Here is a 26,928-nt window from a genome sequence, read left to right as displayed (position 1 = left end):
TACATATACATATATCCACTCTTTTTTAGATTATTTTCCCATATAGGTCATTACAGAGTATTGGATAGAGTTCCCCGTGCTATACAATAGGTTCTTAGTAGTTATCTATTTTATATATAGTAGTATGTATATGTCAATCCCAATCTCCCAATTTATCCCTCTTCCTCCTTTTCCCCCTGGTAATCATAAGTTTGTTTTCTACATCTATGACTCTAAATTTTCATTCCTTTTTTATGGCAGAATAATATTCCATTGTGTGTGTGTCCACATTTTCTTTATCCATTCATCCATCAGTGGACACTAAGGTGGCTTCCATGTCTTGGCTATTGTAAATATGCTGCAGTGAACGTGGGGGTGCACATATCTTTTTGAGTTAGTGTTTTCTATTTCCTTGGTTAAATACCCAGAAGTAGAATTGGTGGATCATATGGTAATTCTATTTTTAATTTTTTGAGGACCCTCCATACTGTTTTCCATAGTGGTTGCACCAATTTACATTCCCATGAACAGTGCACAAGGGCTCCCTTTTCTCTACATTCTTACCAACAATTGTTATTTGTTGTCTTTTTGATAATAGCCATTCAACAGTTATGAGATAACATCTCAATAGGTTTCGATTTGCATTTCCTGGATGATGAGTGATGTTGACCATCTTTTCATATACCTGTTGGCCATCTGTACGTCTTCTTTGGGAACACGTCTATTCAAATCTTCTACCCATTTTTTACTCGGATTGTTTGCTTTTTTGCTATTGAGTTGTATGAGTTCTTTACATATTTCGGATATTAACCCCTTATCAGATATGTGATTTGCAAATATCTTCTCCCATTTGGTAGGTAGCCTTTTCATTTTTTTGATGGTTTCCTTTGCTGCATAGAAGCTTTCTAGTTTGATGTAGTACCACTTGTTTATTTTTCCTTTTGTTGCTTTTGGTGTCAGAACCAAAAAATCATCACCGAGACTTATGTCAAGGAGCTTACCATGTATGTTTTCTTCTAGGATTTTTATGGTTTCAGGTGTTACACTCAAGTCTTTAATACATTATGAGTTAACTTTTGCATATGGTGTAAAATAGTGGTCCACATTCATTCTTTTGCATGTAGCTGTCCAGTTTTCCCAACACCATTTATTAAAAAGATTGTCCTTTCCCCATTGTATATTCTTTCCTCCTTTGTCATAAATTTATTGATCATATATGTGTGGGTTTATTTCTGGGCTCTCTATTCTGTTTCATTGATGTGTGTGTCTATTTTTATGCCAATACCATACTGTTTTATTGTACCTCTGTAATAAAATTTGAAATCAGGAAGCATGATGCCTCCAGTTTTTTGGTTCTTCTCAACACTGATTTGGCTATTCAGGGTCTCTTGTGGTTCCGTACAAATGTTAAGATTGTTTATTCTATTTCTGTAAAATATGCCATGGGAATTTTGATAGGGATTGCTTTGAATATGTTGATGGCTTCGGTGGTATGGACATTTTAACAGTATTCTTCTAATCCGTGAGCACTGAATGTCTTCATTTATTTGTGTCTTCGTCAGTTTTTTCATTAATGTCTTGTATTTTTCAGTGTACAGGTCTTTTACCTCCTTGGTTAAATTTATTCCTAGGTGTTTTATTCTTTTTTGTATATGGGATTTTCTTAATATATCCTTTTGATAGCTTGTTGTTAGTGAATAGAAACAACAGGTTTTTTTGTATTGATGGTGTGTCTTACAACTTTCCTGAATTCTTTGATTAGTTCTAATAGTTTTTTGGTGGAGTCTTTAAGGTTTTCTGTATATGACATGTTATCTGCAAATAGTGACAGTTTTACTCCTTTTCTGATTTGGATGCCTTTTATTTATTTTTCTTGCCTAACTGCTCTGGGTAGGACTTCCAATACTTTGTTGAACAAAAGTGGTGAGAGTGGGCATCCTGTCTTGTTCCTGACCTTAGAGCTTTCAGCTTTTCAAAGTTGAGTATGGCATCACCTGTGGGCTTGTGATATATGGTTTTTATTATGATGAGGTATGTTCCCTCAATACTCACTTTGTTCAGAGTTTTTATCATAAATGGATGTTGAAAATGTAAAATGCTTTTTCTGCGTTTATTGAGATGATTATATGATTTTTATATTTCATTTTGTTAATGTGGTTTTTCACATTGATGAACCATCCTTACATCCCTGGAATGAAACCCACTTGAACATGGTATATGATCCTCTTAACATATTGTTGAATTAGGTTTGCTAATATTTTGTTGAGGGGTTTTGCATCCATGTTTTTAGGGATATTGGCCTATAATTTTCTTTTCTTGTGGCATCCTTGTCTGGTTTCCATATCAGGGTTATGCTGGCCTTGTAAAATGTGTTTGGAAGGGTTCCCTCCTCTTCTATTTTTCTGGAAGAGTTTGAGAAGGAATGGTATTAAATCTCCTTTGAATGTTTGGTAGAATTCATCAGTAAAGCTGTCTGAGTCCTGACTTCCATTGTTGGGAGATTTATGATTACTGATTCCATCTCCTTACTAGTAATTTGTCTGTTCAGATCTTCTATTTCTTCATGATTCAGTCTTGGTAGTTGTGTGTTCCATTTCTTTGAAGTTGTCCAGTTTGTTGGCATATGACTGTTTATAGTATCTTATGATCCCTTGTATTTCTGTGGTATCAGATGTAACATCTCCTCTTTGATTTCTGATTTTGAGTCCTCTCTTTTTTTCCTGAGTGTAGCGAAAGGTTTATCAATTTCGTTTATTTTTTTTTTTCAAAGAACCAGCTCTTAGTTTCATTGACCTTTTCTGTTCTCTTTTTAGTCTTTCATTTATTTTGCTCTGATCTTTGTTATTTCCTTCCTTCTGCTAATTGTGGGCTTCAATTCTTCTTTTCCTAGTTTCTTGAGAAGTAAAATTTGGTTTTTTGAGACCATTCTCATTCCTTGATGTAGGCATTTATTGTTATGAACTTCCCTCTTAGAATTGCTTTTGCTGCATCCCATAGTTTGGTATGTTGTATTTCCATTTTCAATTGTCTCAAAGTATTTTTTAAGTTTCTCTTGCTTTCTTCTTAGATCCATCGGTTGTTCAGTAGCATGTTGTTTGTTTAATCTCTACCTATTTGTGAATTTTCCAGTTTTCTCCTGTAATCAATTTCTGGTACATACCACTGTGGTCAGAAGAGATGTTTGATATGGTTTTAATCTTTTTAAATTTAGTTAAGACTTGCTGTGGCCTAACATATGGTCTATCCTGGAGAATATCCCATATGCACCTGAGAAGAATGTGCATTCTTTTGCTTTTGAATGGAATGTTCTGTATTTCTGTTAAGACCATCAGTCTAACATGTCATTTAAGGCCAATGTTTCTTTATTGTTTTTTTGTCTGGGTGAGCTATCATTTGTTGAAAGTGATGTATTAAAGTCCCCTGTTGTTGTTGTATTCCTGTCTGTTCTCCCTTGAGGTCTATTAATATTTGCTTTATATAATTAGGTGCTCCTAGGTTATGTGCACAAATATTTACAAATGTTATATTCTGTTGTTGAATAACCACTTTAGTATTATGTCATGATCTTTGTCTCTTACTACAGTCTTTGTCTTAAAGTCTATTTCATCTGATGTAAGTATAGCTACCCCAGCTTTCTTCTGGTTTCCTTCTGCATGGATTATCTTTTTCCATCCCTTTGTGTGTGTCCTTACATGTGAAGTGAATCTCTTGAAGCAACAATTAGATATATATTTTTTATCCAATCACTCTGTATCTTTTAATTGAAGAATTTAGTTTGTTTACATTTAAAGTAATTATCGGTAACTATGTACTTGTACCATTTTGTTGTTTTCTGGATGCCTGTAGTTCCTCTGATCCTTTCTTCTTCTTTACTGTCTTCCTTTGTGGTTTGATGACTTTCTTTAGTGGCATGCTTTGGTTTCTTTATCTTTTTTGTATATACTATAGAGTTTTGGTTTGTGGTTACCATGAGGCTTACTTAAAACAACTTATAACAGTCTGTTTTAAGTTGAGAACAACTTAAATTTGAACACATTCTAAAGCTCTAACTTTTACTCCCCACTCCATTTCATGTTTTTATGTAAAATTTACATCTTTTTATCTTGCATATCCCTTAATTTATTACAGTTATAGTTATTTTTACTACTTTTGTCTTTTAACCTTCATACTAGCTTTACAAGTGGTCAGTTGACCACCTTTAGTATATATTTACCTTTTCCAGTGAGATACATACTTGAATATGTTTTCTTATTACTAATTAGCACTCTTTCTCTAAAGAAGTCCCTTTAACTATTCTTGTAAGACCAGTGTAATAATGAACTTCCTTAGCTTTTGCTTATCTGAAAAACTCTTATTTCTCCTTCAATTCTGAATTGACAGCTTTGCCAGGTAGAGTATTCTTTGTTGGCAGTTTTTTCCTTTCAGCACTTTGAATATATCATGCGGCTCCCCTCTGGCTTGCAAAGTTCCTCCTGAAAAATGTGCTGATAGTCTAACGGGGGGTTCCCTTCTGTGTAACAAGTTGTTCTTTTCTTCCTGCTTTTAAGATTCTCTCCTTCTCTTTTTTTTTTATTAATTTATTTATTTATTTTTGGTTAGGTTGGGTTTTTGTTGCTGCGTGCGGGCTTTCTCTAGTTGCGGTGCACAGGCTTCTCATTGTGGTGGCTTCTCTTGCTGCAGAGCACGGCCTCTAGGCACACGGGCTTCAGTGGTTGTGGCTCGCAGGCTCAGTAGTTGTGGCACACGGGCTTAGTTGCTCCGCGACATGTGGGATCTTCCCAGACCAGGGCTCGAACCCGTGTCCCCTGCATTGGCAGGCAGATTCTTAACCACTGCACCACCAGGGAAGTCCCTCTCCTTCTCTTTAACTGTTGGCATTTTAATTATGTGTTTTGGTGTGGTTTTTTTCGGGTTCATCTTTTTTGGAACTCTCTGGACTTCATGGATCTAGATAACTGTTTCCTTCCCTTGGTTAAGGAAGTTTTCAGCCATTATTTCTTCAAATAAGTTTTCTGCCCTTTCTCTCTTCTCCTCCTGGGACCCCTATAATGTGAATGTTGGTACGCTTGATGTTGCCCCATGTGTCCCTTAAGCTTTCTTCCCTGTTTTTCATTCTTTTTTCTTTTTGCCTCTCTGATTGACTGAATTCCTCTACCCTATGTTAGACTTCACCAATCCTTTCTTCTGCTTCATCTAGTCTGCTGTTGAGCCCCTCTAGTGTATTTTTCAGTTCAGTTACTGTATTCTTCAGCTCTGTGACTTCTGTTTGGTACTCTCTTTTACGTTCTGTGTCTTTGTGGAAGTTCTCACCGTGTTCATCCTTTCTTGTCTCAAGCTTCGTGAACATCTTTATGGCCATCATTTTTAACTCTTTATCTGGTAAGTTACTTATCTTCATTTCATTGAGAATTTTTCCTGAGATTTTTCTTGTGTTTTTCATTTGGAACATTTTCCTTTGTTTCTTCATCTTCCTTGATGCTGTGTTTGTTTCTACGTATTAGGTAAAACAGCCACCTCTCCCAGCTTTGATCGAGTGGCCTCACGTAGAGGATGAATCGTGTCTTCCTACCCTGCCCTAGCTCTTGGTTGTCTCTCAAACTTTTGTGATTGTCCAAGCAGCCTAGTTTATTTTTAAGAGCCTCCGGTAGCTGAGGGTGTGACAAGACCTGTCAGTGTCTCCAAGGGATGGATCTCAGTCATCACTTAGATTCAGTCATCACTTAGGTCTCAGTCATCACTTAGATTGGAAACCGGAATCTCAGGCAGCAGCTTTTAAAGTATGCACATATGTACAGTCCTATGGGACCACAAGTATAAGCACCACCCCCCACCACCACCACCAGTGACCTGGAGGTGTCTGCCGGGTGGCAGTCATAAGTACTGGGACACCACATGTATGTATAAGCGCCTTTCTGGAGATGCCTATGAGCTGGAGTGAGGCAGATGGAGAACACAAAGATTGCGTCCACAGGCCTCTGTTCCCTGAGAGCATCTTGTAGGCCTCTAAATGTGCCAGAACAGAAGGCTATGCCTGTGGCCAAAGCTCCAGGACAAGCGAATAGGACTCTTTCACAGAAAGACTGGGGTGTGTTTCAGTCTGCTGCCTGGCAGTGCCCTGGGGGGGTGGTAGCCTGCCAAGAGCTGCCTCTTCAGGTGTTAGAGTCCCATGGGACCCAGAAACATGAGCTCCTCTTGGGCTCCAGAGCCCAAGGGGCAGCCACTGTGCAGCAGCCACAAAACTGGGGCTCCTGATGTGGTAAGAGCTCTCCCTTGGGCTGCTTGTTCAAAATAGAGATTTGCAGACCTCACCCAAGACCTGCTGAATTTGAATACAAAAGTCTGGTTTGTATTGTATTTTTTACCAAACATCCCAGCTGCTGTTAGGATTGGGCACATTTGGCTGACACCAGATTAGTTACTTCTTAGAGAATGTTATCCACTGGCTTCCCTGAGCCACAGCATTGTTCTGTCTTTCCCAGCTATGAGAATATTAGCTGTGGTGTCGGCCAGTCACTTGTTGACTCATTCGTTCATTGAGTGAGTGAGTATTATTTAGGAAAAGGCTTATTGATGCCGGGCACCTCCGTATTCTTCCCTTTGATTCATAAATGCCTTGTTCCTCCATCACCTTACTTGATCCCAGTTTTATTAAGGGCCATATTCAGGGACCAAAAAAAATTGCTTTTTTTCTTTCTCCTCTGTCCAGCTCCATTCCAGGGTTCTGCAGCTACCCTCCCACTATTGCCCAGCACAGCAGATACCTATTATGGAAGCTGTGTGCCTGCTTATCATACAGGTGGCTGTAACCCCACCTCCCTTCTGCCCTTTTTCCTTCAGGGAACTCTGCAGCTTTATCTCTCTCTATGTCCATTTATACCCAATTTCTTTTCCTTCTGCTTCTTCTCTGAAGCAGTGTTTTCTTTAAATCTCCTGCCTTCCTACTTTGCTTTCTCCCTGCATCTTTTCTGAGCTTTCAACCCACTCCCATGACTGTTGCTCCATCATCTCCATCCTGCTTCCTACACAGTTCCCTTCTCCCCTTCTCCCCTGTGGCAGACATCACTCAAGAATCACATCAGCTTCCCCCTCCTCCCTCTTTATAAGAGGTCCAACTATGGCTTGAACCTGATTTCTCTTTGCCCTGAAAGGTCACTGTCTATGAACCAAGGCTGACACATGAAATGACCACTTTTTACCATCTGGACTCTAGAAACCACCTCCTAGTTGTGCCCTAAATAGTAGCCTTTTTTCCTCCCCTTCTCTCCCTGCATTGGGACCACTCTCCCTGCACTCCATTCCTCTTACAAGTACTTCCTGCCTACCTTGAATGTTTCTTTCACGTCCCCATTTTTTTTAACCTTTATAGGGATAAAAATAAACCCTCTGTGAAAGCCTGTCTGCATGTGTCATGTCACAGTAGGCCCTGCCTTCTGGAAGCTCACATACTAAGAGAACAGCCTGGAAATCTGCCCCCCTCACACCTTCCCTGTGAAGCCTGTGGCTGAAGGCCTAGCACCGAGGGAGGGGAGGAGCGGGCCACCCTCTCCCAGCTCCTTCCATCACCTCTTCTTGCTTTCCTAAAAGTCAGGCAAGCAGCCACAGTGATCCCACGCCCTAAACTGAGCAGTTCTTGGGGGGCTGATCCCTACGCCTTGGCCTCGTTGGTGTGACCACCACTGAGATACTGAGATGTGTTTGGGGAATGGGCGGCTTCTTTTTTTCCAAGTGGAAATTTGGGCCCCAGAGATAAAAGGGCAGAAGGGTGGTTGTGTGTAACACGCAAAATCGTCTGTTCCAAAGAATCTGAAAACGAAAAAAAAATATATATGTACTGAATCATTTTGCTGTACATCAGAAACTAACCCAACATTGTAAATCATTCCAACTACTTACCCTTGGTGGGAGCAAGTTTAAATACAACTGAGCCTTTAATATCAGGCAACATTTGTTGATGTCCATTTACTCATAATTTTGCTAATGTTAAGCACATTAATAACTAGTAACTGCACTTCAGACCAGTTCTTTACGTAATTTGAAAGGGAAAGCAAGCACTGAATGTTCTCTGGTTTATAGGCTATGATAATTGACAAAACTTTTTAATTCACAGTTATTTCCAGGGTCGCTTAGAGATTTTAACTGAGAAGTTCACTTTCAGTTTTGTGTTTGCATGAGTTTTAGTGTTACAGTCACATTGTGCGGGTGACCCTTCTCATGGAGACACATGCTCTGCTCTCGTTTCTGCCCCATCGAGAGCATCTTCGTTTCCTGAGCTACGTTTCCCTCTCTCCTCCACGTATATGAACCTGAGCGGTAGCAGCACGCCCTCCACTGCACAGAGGGGCTCATTTCACCCATTCCTCCCGTCCCCAGGATAAGCAGAGATGAGCTGTTACTGTAGTTTAATATTTGTATTTTAAAAAATTGTCACCTTAGAAGGGGCTTGGGATGTTGGGCTGCTGTAAATCGAAAACTGTACAGGTTTCTGGTAATTGACTATATTGCTGAACTGAATGAATAAGCATTTTCAGAACTCTAATGGAAAACTGATGAATTCATAAGAGTGCTAACAAAAGATCAAGATGAAAAAAAAATTAATCACATGGGACTGAGTGAACTGATGAGGATGATTATAATTTCTGTGACTTTCTGTTTGAATTAAAAAAAAAAACAAAATGATCTTCCCAATGAACAAAGTTTACTACATCACTTCCCAGCTGAGTATCTCTCAGTGTCTTTTTGTCCTCACTGGAAGTATGATTCTTGTTGTGCTGGTAAACGTTTAACAATCAGCTCCTGGAAGGAGGCACAGGCCCTGACTTGCAGCACTTGTCAGTTATTGTGGGGTAGATATACTCCTACCTCAGCTGATTTCAGGTTACCAAAGTGATGTCACTGAAAGCAAACTGGGAAGAGATGTATACAGATACACTTCTGTATAGAGTTTCCACCATATAGATACCTCCACAACATAGAAAATAGCAAAAAAAATGTAATCAACCAGTGATGAGTCTTGAGTACCATCTTTTTAAAATATGATTTATTTTATTTTATTTATTTTATTTATTTATTAAGTTTACATAATTGAATTTTTTTTAAGTTTTTTTGATGTGGACCATTTCTTTTTGTCTTTCTACATTTTTACACTTAAGATTATAACCCTATAAACTCATTTATCAACTATCTTCCTTTTCTATATTATTCTTGGCACTCAACTAAGACTGCCGAAGTCTATCGTACCTTGTATTTTTACGTTCTCAAATAAGAACTTAAGATTATAAGATGTGCGTTAAAAAAACAAAGAAAACTGATGCCAAGAGTTGCTTAGCGTGTCCTTGGGAAGGAGGAGGAGCCAACACCAGTTAACCTGTGTTAACTCTGCTGGGTGACCCAGCACTCACTGTCACGTGCTCTGATTTCGTTCTCACACCACCCTGGATACACCCAAGTGCAGAAACCAGTGGGCCGTTCCTGGGATACAGAACAGACGTGGGCCAGGGATGCAGGGAGTCCACATGGAGGGCAGTCAGGTCCCAGGTTCCAGTGCAGTTAAAAATAAGCTTTACTATCCCCTCAAACAAGCATCACCAAGCCTCCCTGGCCTGGCTGCAAAACCCACCTCTCTTGAAGTAGGTCCCTTCACCCCAGCCTGAATCTCTCGACTCTGCGAGGAAACACGAGGAGCTGCCCTGGGTCCCACTGTAGACAAGCAGCTCCTGCCAAAGCAGACACATTGCCTCAGTGCAGGACTGACTTTTCCAAGACTCACCGCACTAGAAATGGGACAGTGGGAGGTTATACAAAAGTGAATTAAGGTTGGAGGAAGTCAGTTCCCAGTTCGACTCAGCTTTAGAATGACCATTAACGGCCTGTTAGACTAGAAACTGATTCCAGGTAACAAATGACTGACAAATATATTGTAACAGAAAATGGGTAAAACTTCGAGTGGTTCTCCTGTGGGCATGAGAAGCAGCTTATCCCTTGTCCCTTCCTGCAGGAGAGTTCTCGGCCTCGGACAGCTCCCTCAATGACATCCAGGAGACCCAAAGGCCGCCCATTCCCGACCCCGGCCTCATGCCCCTGCCCGACGCTGCTGCGGATTTGGATTGGTCCAACCTGGTGGACGCCGCCAAGGCATATGAGGGTGAGTCTGCTGATGGTCCGGGCTGGGCCACACTGAGGTCCTGGGCAGTGTGAGTGCTCTGGACACACATCTTACCATCACAGCCAGAAACCAGTTGAGCTAACAGTTCTTGAGCACTTGGTAGGGGCCCCCACTGTCAGATTTAATCAGGTGGAACCCAGTGTTTCCTCTACATAGGAATTTGTCACACGGATGCCTCGCCTCCCTGTACCTGAGAAGAGCAGAGTGCAGGGGGATCCCAACTGTCACTTGAATGAAAACAGCACGTGTCCGGAAGAGTTTTTTATCACGTCGTGAAGACGTCACTGCTCAACGCACAGTTGGATCTGTTAGGATGCTTGTCCTGCTTGGCCCGGCCCCAGGCTCCTTCCTCTGCTCTTCTCACTCATCTCTCGGGTGTGTGGTCGCAGATGTGCTTTCTGCCTGCTTCGTTCCTACGTCAACCTACTTGCTGTGTGCTTGCGTTAAGCCAGTGGTTCTTCAGTGCAGGCCCTTAGACTAGTGCTGACCTGCTCTGCTGAAATAGAAAAAAACTAAAAGTATTGCTGTGTGTGTTGACATGAGGTTGTCAGAGGTCTTTTTTTGATAGGCTGACTCTGAGGTTGCCCTTCCCGATTTTTTGATGCTAAAATGGTCTTTGTAAAATGATGGTGCTAGCAGATGATTGGTTGTGAGGTTTGGTTTTATTGCCCTTACTTGGAAGGATTGAAAGTTGCTCTTCAGTCAAGCTCCAGTTTGGGGGAGCCAATTGCCTAGGCCATGGAATTCAGAAGTCAGACAACCACAGAGCAGTGAACAGTGAATCCCCATATTAGCTGATGGCAATTCCCCAGGACTAACTTGATTGTCAATTTCAATGTGTTGGTCACTCTCCTTCATATAAAATCACAGTTCTGTTTTTTGTTTTAATTTTTATTGGAGTACAGTTGATTTACAATGTTGTGTTACTTTCAGGTGTACAGCAAAATGAATCAGTTCTACATATACATATACCCATTCTTTTTTTGATTCTTTTCCCATATAGGACATTACAGAGTATTGTGTTCCCTGTGCTATACACTAGGTCCTTATTAGTTATCTGTTTTATATATAGTAGTGTGTACATGTCAATCGCAATCTCCCAATTTATCCCTCCCCCCCTTACCCCCTGGTAACCATAAGTTTGTTTTCTTTTTTCTTTTCTTTAACATCTTTATTGGGGTATAATTGCTTCACAGTGGTGTGTTAGTTTCTGCTTTATAACAAAGTGAATCAGTTATACATATACATATGTTCCCATATCTCTTCCCTCTTGCGTCTCCCTCCTTCCCACCCTCCCTATCCCACCCCTCCAGGCGGTCACAAAGCACCGAGCTGATCTCCCTGTGCTATGCGGCTGCTTCCCACTAGCTATCTGCCTTACGTTTGGTAGTGTATATATGTCCATGCCTCTCTCTCGCTTTGTCACAGCTTACCCTTCCCCCTCCCCATATCCTCATGTCCGTTCTCTAGTAGGTCTGTGTCTTTATTCCTGTCTTACCCCTAGGTTCTTCATGACATTTTTTTTTCTTAAGTTCCATACATATGTGTTAGCATACGGTATTTGTCTTTCTCTTTCTGACGTACTTCACTCTGTATGACAGACTCTAGGTCTATCCACCTCATTACAAATAGCTCAATTTCATTTCATTTTATGGCAGAGTAATATTCCATTGTATATATGCACCACATCTTCTTTATCCATTCATCCGATGATGGACACTTAGATTGTTTCCATCTCCGGGCTATTGTAAATAGAGCTGCAATGAACATTTTGGTACATGACTCTTTTTGAATTTTGGTTTTCTCAGGGTATATGCCCAGTAGTGGGATTGCTGGGTCATATGGTAGTTCTATTTGTAGTTTTTTAAGGAACCTCCATGCTGTTCTCCATAGTGGCTGTACCAATTCACATTCCTACCAGCAGTGCAGGAGTGTTCCCTTTTCTCCACACCCTCTCCAGCATTTATTGTTTCTAGATTTTTTGATGATGGCCATTCTGATTGGTGTGAGATGATATCTCATTGTAGTTTTGATTTGCATTTCTCTAATGATTAATGATGTTGAGCATTCCTTCATGTGTTTGTTGGCAGTCTGTATATCTTCTTTGGAGAAATGTCTATTTAGGTCTTCTGCCCATTTTTGGATTGGGTTGTTTGTTTTTTTGTTATTCAGCTGCATGAGCTGCTTGTAAATTTTGGAAATTAATCCTTTGTCAGTTACTTCATTTGCAAATATTTTCTCCCAACTGAGGGTTGTCTTTGGTCTTGTTTATGGTTTCCTTTGCTGTGCAAAAGCTCTGAGGTTTCATTAGGTCCCATTTCTTTATTTTTGTTTTTATTTCCATTTCTCTAGGAGGTGGGTCAAAAAGGATCTTGCTGTGATTTATGTCATAGAGTGTTCTGCCTATGTTTTCCTCTAAGAGTTTGATAGTTTCTGGCCTACATTTAGGTCTTTTATCCATTTTGAGCTTATTTTTGTGTATGGTGTTAGGGAGTGATCTAATCTCATACTTTTACATGTAGCTGTCCAGTTTTCCTAGCACCAATATTGAAGAGGCTGTCCTTTCTCCACTGTACATTCCTGCCTCCTTTATCAAAGATAAGGTGACCATATGTGCGTGGGTTTATCTCTGGGCTTTCTATCCTGTTCCATTGATCTATGTTTCTGTTTTTGTGCCAGTACCATAGTGTCCTGATTACTGTACCTTTGTAGTATACTCTGAAGTCAGGGATCCTGATTCCTCCAGTTCCGTTTTTCTTTCTCAAGATTGCTTTGGCCATTCAGGGTCTTTTGTGTTTCCATACAAATTGTGGAAGTCTTTGTTCTAGTTCTGAAAAGAATGCCAGTGGTAGTTTGATAGGGATTGTATTGAATCGGTAGATTGCTATGGGTAGTAGAGTCATTTTCACAATGTTGATTCTTCCGATCCAAGAACGTGGTATATCTCTCCGTCTATTTGTATCATCTTTAATTTCTTTCATCAGTGTCTTATAATTTTCTGCATACAGGTCTTTTGTCTCCTTAGGTAGGTTTATTCCTAGATATTTTATTCTTTCTGTTGCAATGGTAAATGGGAGTGTTTTCTTGATTTCACTTTCAGATTTTTCATCATTAGTGTATAGGAATGCAAGAGATTTCTGTGAATTAATTTTGTATCCTGCAACTTTACCAAATTCATTGATGAGCTCTAGTAGTTTTCTGGTAGCATCTTTAAGATTCTCTTTGTATAGTACCATGTCATCTGCAAACAGTGACAGTTTGACTTCTTCTTTTCTGATTTGGATTCCTTTTATTTCCTTTTCTTCTCTGATTGCTGTGGCTAAAACTTCCAAAACTATGTTGAATATGAGTGGGGAGAGTGGGCAACTTTGTCTTGTTCCTGATCTTAGTGGAAATGCTTTCAGTTTTTCACCATTGAGGATGATGTTGGCTGTGGGTTTGTCATATATGGCCTTTATTATGTTGAGGAAAGTTCCCTCTATGCCTACTTTCTGCAGGGTTTTTATCATAAATGGGTGTTGAATTTTGTCGAAAGCTTTCTCTGCATCTATTGAGATGATCATATGGTTTTTATCCTTCAGTTTGTTAATATGGTGTATCACGTTTATTGATTTGTCTATTTTGAAGAATCCTTGCATTCCTGGAATAAACCCCACTTGATCATGGTGTATGATCCTTTTAATGTGCTGTTGGATTCTGTTTGCTAGTATTTTGTTGAGGGTTTTTGCATCTATGTTCATCAGTGATATTGGCCTGTAGTTTTCTTTCTTTGTGACGTCCTTGTCTGGTTTTGGTATCAAGGTGATGGTGGCCTCGTAGAATGAATTTGGGAGTGTTCCTCCCTCTGCTATATTTTGGAAGAGTTTGAGAAGGATAGGTGTTAGCTCTTCTCCTAATGTTTGATATAATTCACCTGTGAAGCCATCTGGTCCTGGGCTTTTGTTTGTTGGAAGATTTTTAATCACAGTTTCAATTTCAGTGCTTGTGATTGGTCTGTTCATATTTTCTATTTCTTCCTGATTCAGTCTTGGCAGGTTGTGCATTTCTAAGAATTTGTCCATTTCTTCCAGGTTGTCCATTTTATTGGCATAGAGTTGCTTGTAGTAATCTCTCACGATCTTTTGTATTTCTGCAGTGTCAGTTGTTACTTCTCCTTTTTCATTTCTAATTCTATTGATTTGAGTCTTCTCCCTTTTTTTCTTCATGCATCTGGCTAATGGTTGATCAATTTTGTTTATGTTCTCAGAGAACCAGCTTTTAGTTTTATTGATCTTTGCTATCATTTCCTTCATTTCTTTTTCATTTATTCCTATCTGATTTTTATGATTTCTTTCCTTCTGCTAACTTTGGGGTTTTTTTGTTCTACTTTCTCTAATTGCTTTAGGTGCAGGGTTAGGTTGTTTATTTGAGATGTTTCCTGTTTCTTAAGGTGGGCTTGTATTGCTATTAACTTCCCTCTTACAACTGCTTTGGCTGCATCCCATAGGTTTTGGGTCGTCGTGTCTCCACTGTCATTTGTTTCTAGGTATTTTTTTATTTCCTCTTTGATTTCTTCAGTGATCACTTCGTTATTAAGTAGTGTCTTGTTTAGCCTCCATGTGTTTGTATTTTTTATAGATCTTTTCCTGTAATTTATATCTAGTCTCATAGCTTTGTGGTTGGAAAAGATACTTGATACAATTTCAATTTTTTAAAATTTACCAAGACTTGATTTGTGACTTAAGATATGATCTGTCCTGGAGAATGTTCCATGAGCACTTGAGAAAAATGTGTATTCTGTTGTTTTTGGATGGAATGTCCTATAAATATCAATTAAGTCCATCTTGTTTAATGTATCATTTAAAGCTTGTGTTTCCTTATTTATTTTCATTTTGGATGATCTGTCCATTGGTGAAAGTGGGGTGTTAAAGTCCCCTACTATGAATGTGTTACTGTCGATTTCCCCTTTTATGGCTGTTAGTATTTGCCTTATATATTGAGGTGCTCCTATGTTGCGTGCATAAATATTTACAATTGTTATATCTTCTTCTTGGATAGATCCCTTGATCATTATGTAGTGGCCTTCTTTGTCTCTTGTAATAGTCTTTATTTTAAAGTCTATTTTGTCTGATATGAGAATTGCTACTCCAGCTTTCTTTTGGTTTCCATTTGCTTGGAATATCTTTTTCCATCCCTTTACTTTCAGTCTGTATGTGTCTCTAGCTCTGAAGTGGGTCTCTTGTAGACAGCATATATATGGGTCTTATTTTTGTATCCATTCAGCCAATCTGTGTCTTTTGGTTGGAGCATTTAATCCATTTACATTTAAGGTAATTATCGATATGTATGTTCCTATTTCCATTTTCTAGATTGTTTGGGGTTCGTTATTGTAGGTCTCTTCCTTCTCTTGTGCTTCTTGCCTAGAGAAGTTCCTTTAGCATTTGTTGTAAAGCTGGTTTGGTGGTGCTGAACTCTCTCAACTTTTGCTTGTCTGTAAAGGTTTTAATTTCTCCATCAAATCTGAATGAGATCCTTGCTGGGTAGCGTAATCTTGGTTGCAGGTTTTTCTCCTTCATCACTTTAAATATGTCCTGCCAGTCCCTTCTGGCTTGCAGAGTTTCTGCTGAAAGATCAGCTGTTAACCTTATGGGGATTCCCTTGTGTGTTATTTGTTGTTTTCCCCTTGCTGCTTTTAATATGTTTTCTTTGTATTTAATTTTTGACAGTTTGATTAATATGTGTCTTGGCATATTTCTCCTTGGATTTATCCTGTGTGGGACTCTCTGTGCTTCCTGGACTTGATTAACTATTTCCTTTCCCATTTTAGGGAAGTTTTCAACTATAATCTCTTCAAATATTTTCTCAGTTCCTTTCTTTTTCTCTTCTTCTTCTGGAACCCCTATTATTCGAATGTTGGTGCGTTTAATGTTGTCCCAGAGGTCTCTGAGACTGTCCTCAGTTCTTTTCATTCTCTTTTCTTTATTCTGCTCTGCAGTGGTTATTTCCACTATTTTATCTTCCAGGTCACTTATCCGTTCTTCTGTCTCAGTTATTCTGCTATTGATCCCATCTAGAGTATTTTTCATTTCATTTATTGTGTTGTTCATCGTTGCTTGTTTCATCTTTAGTTCTTCTAGGTCCTTGTTAACTGATTCTTGCATTTTGTCTATTCTATTGTCCATTCTATTTCCAAGATTTTGGATCATCTTTACTATCATTATTCTGAATTCTTTTTCAGGTAGACTGCCTATTACCTCCTCATTTGTTAGGTCTGGTGGGTTTTTATCTTGCTCCTTCATCTGCGGTGTGTTTTTCTGTCTTATTTTGCTTATCTTACTGTGTTTGGGGTCTCCTTTTTGCAGGCTGCAGGTTCGTAGTTCCCGTTGTTTTTGGTGTCTGTCCCCAGTGGCTAAGGTTGGTTCAGGGGGTTGTGTAGGCTTCCTGGTGGAGGGGACTAGTGCTTGTGTTCTGGTGAGTGAGGCTGGATCTTGTCTTTCTGGTGGGCAGGTCCATGTCTGGTGGTGTGTTTTGGGGTGTCTGTGGACTTATTATGATTTTAGTTAGCCTCTCTGCTAATGGCTGGGGTTGTGTTCCTGTCTTGCTAGTTGTTTGGCATAGGGTGTCCAGCACTGTCGCTTGCTGGTCGTTGAGTGAAGTTGGGTGCTGGCGTTGAGATGGAGATCTCTGGGAGATATTTGCTGTTTGATATCATGTGGAGCTGGGAGGTCGCTTGTGGACCAGTGTCCTGAAGTTGGCTCTCCCACCTCAGAGCCACAGCACTGACTCCTGGCTGCAGCACCAAGAGCCTTTCCTCCACACGGCTCAGAATAAAAGGGAGAAAAAGTAGAGAGAATTAGTAGAAGTAGGAAGAAAGAAAGGAAGGAAGGAGGGAGGGACGGTGGGAGGAAGGACGAAAGGAGGGAAGGAAGGAAAAAAGAAAGAAAGAAGGAAGATAAAGTAAAATAAAATAGAGTAAAATATAATAAAGTTATTAAATTAAAAAAATATTAAAAAATATTTTTAAGAAAAGGACGAATAGAACCTTAGGACAAATGGTCGAAGCAAAGCTATACAGACAAAATCTCACACAGAAGCATACACATACACACAAAAAGAGGAAAAGGGGAAAAAATCATAAATCTTGCTCTCAAAGTCCACCTCCTCAATTTGGGATGATTCGTTGTCTATTCATGTATTCCACAGATGCAGGGTACGTCAAGTTGATTGTGGAGGTTTAATCCGCTGCTTCTGAGGCTGCTGGGAGAGATTTCCCTTTCTCTTCTTTGCTCTCACAGCTCCCGGGGGCTCAGCTTTGAATTTGGCCCCACCTCTGCGTGTAGGTCGCTGGAGGGCGTCTGTTTTTCCGCTCAGACAGGATGGGGTTAAAGGAGCCGCTGATTCGGGGGCTCTGGCTCACTCAGGCCAGGGGGGGAGGGAGGGGCACGGAGTGCGGGGCGGGCCTGCGGCGGCAGAGGCTGGCATGACGTTGCACCAGCCTGAGGTTCGCCTTGTGTTCTCCCGGGGAAGTTGTCTCTGGATCCCGGGAACCCGGCAGTGGCGGGCTGCACAGGCTCTCAGGAAGGGGGGTGTGGATAGTGACCCGTGCTCGCACACAAGCTTCCTGGTGGCGGCAGCAGCAGCCTTAGCGTCTCATGCCCGGCTCTGGGGTCCGCGCTGATAGCCGCGGCTCGCGCCCGTCTCTGGAGCTCCTTTAAGCAGCGCTCTTAATCCCCTCTCCTCGCGCACCAGGAAACAAAGAGGGAAGAAAAAGTCTCTTGCCTCTTCGGCAGCTCCAGACCTTTTCCCGGACTCCCTCCCGGCTAGCCGTGGTGCACTATCCCCTTCAGGCTGTGTTCACGCCGCCAACCCCAGTCCTCTCCCTGCGCTCCTCCGACCAAAGCCCGAGCCTCAGCTCGCAGCCCCACCCGCCCCGGTGGGTGAGCAGACAAGCCTCTCGGGCTGGTGAGTGCTGGTCGGCACCGATCCTCTGTGCGGGAGTTTCTGCGCTTTGCCCTCCTCACCTGTTGCTGCGCTCTCCTCCGGGGCTCCGAAGCTCCCCCTCCCGCCGCAACCCGCAGTCTCCGCCCGCAAAGGGGCTTCTAGTATGTGGAAACCTTTCCTCCTTCACAGCTCCCTCCCACTGGTGCAGGTCCCGTCCCTATTCTTTTGTCTCTGTTTTTTCTTTTTTTCTTTTACCCTACCCAGGTACGTGGGGAGTTTCTTGCCTTTTGGGAGGTCTGAGGTCTTCTGCCACCATTCAGTAGGTGTTCTGTAGTTGTTCCACATGGAGATGTATTTCTGGTGTATCTGTGGGGAGGAAGGTGGTCTCCGCGTCTTACTCTTCCACCATCTTCCCCTCGTTCTCCCTCCATAAGTTTGTTTTCTACATCTGTAACTCTACTTCTGTTTTGTAGATAAGTTTATTAGTACCCTTTTTTTAGATTCCACATATAAGTGATATCACATGATATTTGTCTTTCTCTGACTTACTTCACTCAGTATGACAATATCTAGGTCCATCCATGTTGCTGCAAAGAAGTTTTGGTTTTTCAGTGGGAGATTTTTTTTTTTTAATTTGATTTTGTTTCTTGGCTCAAGCCTGAAGTCTGTGTATTTTGAAACAGAGGTGGTGTGGGCCTAGGCTAAAGCCCACCAAGGTGGCCAGGAGTCTTAGGGAAAACATACTTGAGGAAGCCTCAGGAAGCTTAGCACTAGCTCTTTAATGCGCTTTATGTTGTCACTGAGTGGAAAGCATCGGTCTGGAAATTTGGCATGAGGCCTGTTTCCAGGGAAACAATAGAATGGTACTTTTATGAGCAAGGGAAAAGCTGGAATAGAAGCTGAGTCACAACAACTGTTTTTAAAAGAGAAATTACAATGTTACTATCCTCTTCCAGCTAAAACAGTAAAATAATTTTCCTATAAGGGTTGGGAGATAAGGTTTCCGATGCATTCCTGCCCCTTGATTAGATCTGACTGTGCGTGTAGGCCATTTCTTTTAGAAATGGAGGGCCCCCATAGAGAGGGCCCAGGATCCAGTTCCAAACTACTAAATGGTTTCTTCTCTCCGTTTCAGTCCAGAGAGCCTCGTTCTTTGCTGCTAGTGATGAAAACCATCGCCCTCTGAGTGCTGCATCCAACAATGACCAGCTTGAAGAGCAGGCTCTGGCCCAGATGAAGTCTTACAGCAGGTTAGTCATCCAGTGGCGAGGGTACCACTCCACACCACACATCACCTCCATTAGTGACAGACCGCAGGTGTGGGGAAGAGGCGATGGAGGCCACACGTATCAGCTGAATGAAGGTCATCACTCCGGTGCCAGACACGTCACTTTTTGTTCGAATGCTTTGTAACCAAATACTCTGAACACCATGAAACTGTTCCTCATGGCTTAAAAGTCGTCATTATGAATATTCGTTATTATTTAATGCCGTCGTACATTTCTATCCTCAGGGTTTGTTAGGTAAGGTAAGGAAAAGCATGTGTGCTGAACATCCTCGGACTCCTGTGCGTTTAGTCCTTGAGTCTGGGTTTTGAGTCTGCCCGTTTTGAAGCTGGCAGTTGGTCATGCTTGTAAACGTGCCTGCATCTTAGCAGCCCCCAGCGTTCTGCTTCAGACCTACATTAGAACTGGGTCACCGGGATAGGTAAGATTTATGTAAACTAAGACGTTAAAAGCAGTAGCTGAGTGAAGGGCATGGACTCTGACTTCTACTTAGCTATGTAGAGGCTGACTCTTCCATTTCCCCCTCAGTGTCAAATGGTGAGGTTGTTGGATAAATGTGTGACGTTCCTATATATTAAAGAATCCCAGCAGTCAGCCGTGGACACATAGTGAGCCCTCCCTAATGGAGAATAATTTCATCAACTTGAAATCTCTTAAAACCTTTTGATGATGGATAAGAATCCAGGTATCTAGAAAACTTGGTCAGAAACAGCCAGTAACGGGAAGAGTGAGGTTGGCATAGGTTTGCACAGATATACCGGCGACTTGTGCTTGAAGACTTCTGAAGCAAGTCTGTAAGGAAACCCTCTTCAAGAGGAAGTAGAAGAGCAATGGGTTGTTTGTTGTGAGTGTAACAACAGATGCTGCATTTATCCTACTGTTGGGACAGTTGGGGAAGGAAAGAGGCAGTGAGTTTGGCTGTTGAGAACTTTTTTAAAAATTGCAGAGTCGAGGGGAGAGCCCCAAATGTCCCTTTTTAGGATGAAGAGAAGTCTGAGTGAGCAAAGACAGACAGTTCTCCTGAGAAAGGATTATTAAGCGGCTCCTAAATCTTTGTAGAACCTGTAGAAGCTTAAGATGAGGATGATGATTGGGTCTTTGTTCGGTGTGGATGAGCAAATGCAAATGCGGTTAAATATGTTCTTAAAGATTATCGGTGCACTCACAGTCACAGAATTCATTTTGCAGACCTTCAGAAGTCAAGATACGCCACAGAGAATTACTAACAGCCTGCAGTGGCTGCGTCAGCCCTGCCAGGAGCGGGGACTGTGGACTCAACGGCTTGTGAAGGACAGCCCTGCCCCCATCCCCAGCCTCAGTGTTTTCTGTTCAACACCACTCTTATTCTGTCACATCCTTGGCCTTCAACCCATCCAAACCTGACCTACTTGTGAGGTGCGGTGGATTGCAGCTGACCACTTCCCTTTTAAAATCCATTCACTGTCAGCTTTTAATTGGTCGTCCTGTCTTTCTTAGAAGTGAGGAGGTCATTATCATTCCATTTTATTTACAGCCTTGGGACACTCCATGCCACTGTGGGCTTGCTGTGGACCTAGAATTAGCAGAAGACGTTGACACAGCTTATTTTAGGTCAGGAATTCCAACTTGAACTTTGATTTTTAAAGTAAAGAATACCTTTTATTTCATGACGCCAAGAGTTCAGAGTCACCGCCTCTTCCCCTTGACCTCTGGAAAGAGGCAGCTGCCAGTTGGTTCCATGGAAGCCTTCAGATTTTTGGTTGTGTGAGGCTGAGGTTGTGTTTCTGGCTAGAACTCACCTGGAAACTTTTTGGAGCTTGAATTCAAGTCGAGGAGAGTCTGGGAGGGAGAGTTGACAGGTCTTCAGCCCCCGCCAAGCTGTGTCATCTGTCCAGCTGGTTACATGGCCTTCTCGTCCTCTAACTCCCCTTCCTTCTGATGCTCCACTGGCATGGCATTTTTAGCACTTAAATGAAATGGGAGAAAATAAGAAAATTGTGGGCCGTAGAGTTTGCTGATCATAATAGCGAAGAGCTTAAGACATTAAGGTTGGACTGAGAAGCTTCTGAAAGAGGTAGCCTTATTTTTTTTAATATTTGAAGATATTTAAACTAGTCTAAGTTAAGACGTGGGCCCGATGACTTAGTCGCCACCGGGTGAGTGGCCCCAGGCTTTACTTACTTGGGTTGCCCCAACGTAGAGCCTGCCCCAACCCTCCCCCAGCCAACATGCACACACAGAGGAGTAACTCTCCTCTTCTTAGAGCCTCTAAAGAGATACTCATTTCACTGTTTGACAGTTGTGTCTGCCAGAAAGTTGTTCTTGTGCTGCCAAAGAGACCATTTTCACTTATTGTCCTATATTGTCACAAAGATGCAGCATCTTAAACAAAGGAAGCCATTGATTGGCTGTAGTTCACACTTGCATTACCTTTTGTTAAGACTGCCATTTTCTTTTTTAAAATGAGAATGCACGGTTGTGTCACCATACTGAGTAATTTGACATTGAAAACCATTTTGTAAATTCAGACGCCTCCTTAAAAAAAAAAAATGCCAAACAAAGCCGGCCATGGAGGGTCCTGCCAGCAAGGTCTTTTGTTTCTTGTTCCCAGCAGTAAAAATTCCTCTCCCACTCTGGCTTCTAAAGTGGACCAGCTGGAAGGTATGCTGAAGTTGCTTCGAGAAGATCTGAAGAAGGTAAACCATATTCTCCAAGCAGGTCACCCAGTCCATGCAAGCTGCCCTTGAACCGTGAGAGCCCTTTGTCAGCAGTGTTTGTTAGTGGAATAAGATGTGGTTGTTTTCCCTACTTTCTCCGTACACATGTTTAGGGAGCTGCTTAGAGCTTGGTTCCCACTGACACACATAGTGCAAGAAAGCTTTCATTGTCACACGCACAGAAAAAGCGTTCCCTTTTTTGTGAACGCCTTTAGACCTCAGCCAGCCCTCTCCCAGCCTCCGCACCCCTGGTCCATAGCCCAGACCCACGTGTCCTCACTGCTATTCAGGCTCTTGCACCAAAAGAATTAGATGCTGTTTGTTTCTTGAGTGGCTTTATATTAACACAGGAGCCCCCAGAACAATCATCTAAAATGTAAGACAGCCCTTATTCCTTACAACTTAACAAAGACATTAAACTACTCAGTCATGTATTTACATTCCAAAATCAGCCTGTAGCGGATGCCTCTGGGAGTCCCGTTCCCTGGGTGAGAGCATCTTAAGGCCCAGCACCAGGCCACATAGACAGCTCTTCAGTGGAATGAAGGAGGGAAGTGGGTGAAGGGCGCACGCAGATCCACAGCCACTCCTCACGGCTGGGCAGGGGGAGGCCACCCTCTTAGTTCTTTCCTGCTCTGCTCGCCCTCCCAGGAAAAAGAAGACAAAGCTCACCTTCAGGCGGAGGTTCAGCACTTGCGAGAGGACAACCTGAGGCTGCAGGAGGAATCCCAGAACGCCTCCGACAAGCTGAAGAAGTTCACAGAGTGGGTCTTCAACACCATCGACATGAGCTAGGCTGGGAGCGGGGGCCGCAGGGGCGCGCGCCCCTTAGTGCCGCCAGGAAGGCATCCTCCGAGCTCCCGCCCCAGCTCCCAACTTTGCCCCCTTTAGGGGAGCGCACAACACAACAATTGCAGATCAACAATCATTATCTGCCTTTTGTAGAAAAGAAAAAGAAAAAGGTAAATAAAAATTTTAAAAAGTAAAATAAAAGTTTAACTGCTAAAATGTGAATGTCTTTATTTTTTTGCACAATATCTTTATCTGTTGTTATGTATTTAAAAAGAAACTGGGGCTAGGACCAGGGTTCCCCCCACTGGCCCATCTGCCTCTATTTCCATCAGCTCTTTCTTATCTATTTCAGGTAACCCAAGCTTTCCCTCAGTATCCTGACAAATGTCATTATTCCTAGGAAGAAAATAAAGTTTTTAAAAACTGTTTATTTGGGGAGGGGGATTTTCTTACCTTCGTTCCTAAAATGCCTGCGGAGGGAGGTGCTTTGAGAAAATGCCTACCTCCCTCGAATGGCTTGTGCATGAGCTAGTGATGTCTGTCCCTATCTCACAGAGATGAGCAGGAACGGGGTTACTTGTCAATAACAAATCAGTGAACCAGAGAGAGGCAGAGACGGAGGCTGTGGGCCACACCCCTTTCCCATCCTGCATTATGACATCACTACTTCTTCCTTTCCCTGGGAAAATGGTCCCAGGTTCTGTGTGCTCCTCTGAGCTGGAGCCCTTTTTGTTTGGCTTAAGTCAGTCCCTCTAAAGTGGGATCAGCCTTTCTGTAGCCTCCTGGCTCCAAACAGTAATTGGTTTCAGAATTCCTCCAAACTAAAAATCATATGATTTATATGCATTTTGGTCAAAAGTAGAGTTTTTGTTTGAGATTTTTAAAGATAACAATGTGGCAAAATTGTATTTTTAGCTTGCTCAAAATGATCTGATTAATAAATTAGTAAATCCTTCTCTCCAAAGCAAGACTTCACCAGTATTTGTAACTAGGAAAAGTGAATGTTAAATTGTGAACTTTAATACTTACTTGTTAGGAGCAATGACTGTGATCATGGAATGGCCTTTTGAGACCTGCATGTCCCAGTGTACAATTTTAGCCCAGCATTTTCTGCATCCTTGTGTGCCATCCAAAGGATTCTGCTGCAGAAATGATTGATGTGCTATTATTTTTCCTGTCTAGTGATGCAGCTGCTTTGGGCCCCTGGCCATTGTTCCAAGGCTCTCAGTCCTGCACAGAACAGAGAAACTGGGTCACTAGTGCTGAGAGGCGCCAGGGGAGCTCCTGGTGGCCTTGTTTCTTGCCTTCACAGTTGTCACTAAATTACCACCTGTGCCCCTTCAGTGGTAACTCTGGTCTAAGGGAACGTTCAGCTATCCAGTGGCACCTGCTCAGAAGTTCCCTGCCCCAAGTAATCTCAGCCCATTCCTCTCTCCATCCCTGAAAGAAACGGGATGGATTTTCCTCTCTTCTCCCCCGCACCCCCATCACTAGACTTTTATGCTACAGTTTCGTTCACGATTGTGATTTCTCCATGGGATTTTTTTTTTTTTTTTTTCTGGTGACATTTCTGTCATGGAAATAGGAAGATTTCGGAGTGCTCTGTAAAGATCTCAATTGTCTGTCTCTTTCTCTCTTTGACTTGTATGAAGGAGATTGTACATTGCCTGATATCTCTTTGTAAATGAGAAATACTGCTAACATCCAAGCATTCTGAAGTCTTGCTTATCCTTCTGAGTTTAGTTTTTATTTTGTTTTACATTTTGTTTGGGGATTTGGGGCAAGCTATTTATTAGAGTTTTGCAACAGAGTTCTTGTTTGAAGCCTTTAAAGACTACTTGTAAAATTCAAATAAAATTCATTTTAAACACTCTTTTAAAACACTTTGGTATTATTGCTTGAGGTTTTCTTATTTATTTTTTTTTTTCTTTTCCTTTCTTCTCTTTTCTTAACATCTTTACTGGAGCACAACCGCTCCACAGTGGTCTCTTAGCCTCCGCTACACAACAAAGCGAATCAGCTATACACACACATACACCCCCATATCTCCTCCCTCCCGTGCCCCGCACCCCCCACCCTTCCCATCCCACCCCTCTGGGTGGTCACAGAGCACCAAGCTGATCTCCCTGTGCTATGCGGCTGCTTCCCACTAGCTAGCTATTTTACATTTTGTAGTGTATCTATGTCCATTGCCACTCTCACTTCATCCCAGTTTACCCTTCCCCCTCCCCATGTCCTCAAGTCCATTCTCTTTCTTATTTGAAAGACCACCCAGTAACTCATTGACCCTCCTTGTATCCTTATTTTTCCATCAGACTCCATTAACACCCAAGGTGATCCTTGAAACTCTGTCCCTTTTAGAATTTTAATAAGCTTTTATACTGTCTGTTCACGTCCATAGAGAATTCCTAATTTGCCCTCTCTGCTTACGATTTAATATTTGCAGAGCACTTTATAATTAGCACCCTCTTCATTACCCGTGTGTCGATTGTCCGTAACAACGCTCATTCCCTGAGACCAGCACATTTTGGACTCCTCTACAGCATCTCCCCAACTCTCAATGTTAGATGTCGTATGTTGAGGGAATACAAATGCCTGTTAATATTAGGCTGTGCAAAATGTAATTAGGAAAGTTAATCTACTGAAAAAAATCACAATGCATTCCAGAGCCAAATGGAACCAAATTTTTTAAATCTACCATGTCACTGTTCCTCTCCAGTGGTGCAGCTAATTGAGAGCTGACAGTATAGTCTCTTCCTTTCATTTGGTTCAGCAATTCTACAAATTCTAGAATTACAAGACGGGCTAAGACCGGATGCCACAAGATACTCTGATTAGCAAGCTAAGGAGTCTGTTTAGACCATGATTTTTACCTGGTTTAGAGGGTTTCCGAAGGGCTTGGACGTGGGTTGTGAGTTCCTGGGAGAAGGCACCACCTACATTGAGGGAGGATCTTCATCCATGAGCTGACTGGAGGAGCCAATTGGTTGCACTACAAGTCTGCTGCAGGTGATAAACAGATTGGGTTGTGTTGGATTACTAACTCTGTAGATGGGGATAAAAATGGTAGTACAAGGGCAAAGGAAATAGGCCCAGCAAGCTTAAGCCATTTGCCTCCAGTTAAATGCAGAGCAATGACCTGAGCAGATTACAACCTCACAGTAGATATAGGTAGCCACCTGGTGCTGTTTCCCCAGAACGAACAAAATCGAGATTAAAGTGCAAGGTGGCACACCTTGGTCAGAAATGCACTTAAAACAGTAAAGATGTGGGCATTGTTAAAGATGAACTGTGTTGTTTTAAAAGAATGAGAGCACAGTAATACCTTTTCCCTGTATGAATTATGCCACTACGGACCTGTCCATAAGGAATCAACATACTCTAATAAAAAAGGCATTTGACTTGGACTCAAATCCCATCCAATTGTGTAGCGGCTGTGTCTTTAGGTACATTACCTAGTGCATTTGGTTTCCTATCTGGTGAAACAGCAACAGGCTCATACTGTTTTAAGAATTAAGTGGGATCATATGTGTAAAGCCGGTAACTGGCAAATTCAAGGCACTCAATAATTATGTGTCTTTCCTTGTCTTCCACCTCCAATATGTTAGGGCTTTGATGTTGTTTTTCTAGGAGTCCTGACATATTAATAGGAGAGGGGGATGGAAGAGCCAGAATGAGCTCGTCCACTCTGCCTAATATCCGCCCGGGGCTTTTCACCCTTTGCCGTGTATTTTAGAACAGTGCCTCAAACTTGAGCTTGCATCACAATCACCTGGAGGGTTGGTTAAACCCCTGGGTCACTGGGTTGCATCCCCAGGATCTGTAATTGGGCAGGCCTGGGGTGGGAACTCGTGTTTTCTCCAACTTCGCAGATGATGATTTAGAAGCAGGACTTTGAAGAATAGAGATAACAAGAGGATAGCCATGCCCATTAGTAATTGAAAGAAATAGATGTTACGATGCGAGGCTCTTAACCATGTCCAGAAACCTGAGTATTATTTTGACAGGTTGGCTAACCACAGAGCACCTTGCCGGAGGAAACAGGCTTAAATTATAGCTAAAGAGAGCTTAGGCAAAATAACTTTTTTTTTCT

General features: G+C 42.0%; 1 protein-coding gene across 35 annotated transcripts in view; it reads left to right on the top strand.

The window, feature by feature from the left end:
* Positions 1 to 24,716, top strand: part of SIPA1L1 (signal induced proliferation associated 1 like 1) — a 500,369-nt gene extending 475,653 nt beyond the window's left edge. For 32 of the 35 annotated variants that reach the window (XM_067731629.1, XM_067731561.1, XM_067731587.1 and 29 more), the window contains 4 exons: positions 9,974 to 10,120; positions 19,197 to 19,311; positions 21,938 to 22,022; positions 22,695 to 24,716. In XM_067731629.1, coding sequence (XP_067587730.1) covers positions 9,974 to 10,120; positions 19,197 to 19,311; positions 21,938 to 22,022; positions 22,695 to 22,838 — 491 coding nt within the window. In that variant the 3' untranslated portion in view covers positions 22,839 to 24,716. Of the gene's footprint in view, positions 1 to 9,973; positions 10,121 to 19,196; positions 19,312 to 20,860; positions 20,938 to 21,937; positions 22,023 to 22,694 lie in introns of those variants that run through there. The other 3 variants (XM_067731749.1, XM_067731734.1, XM_067731778.1) reach the window with 2 other exon arrangements.
* The last annotated feature ends 2,212 nt before the right edge of the window (positions 24,717 to 26,928 follow it).

Source organism: Pseudorca crassidens, chromosome 1, assembly GCF_039906515.1.
Source record: "Pseudorca crassidens isolate mPseCra1 chromosome 1, mPseCra1.hap1, whole genome shotgun sequence".
Taxonomy (NCBI): domain Eukaryota; kingdom Metazoa; phylum Chordata; class Mammalia; order Artiodactyla; family Delphinidae; genus Pseudorca; species Pseudorca crassidens.
This window is presented reverse-complemented; position numbering and strand designations above follow the sequence as displayed.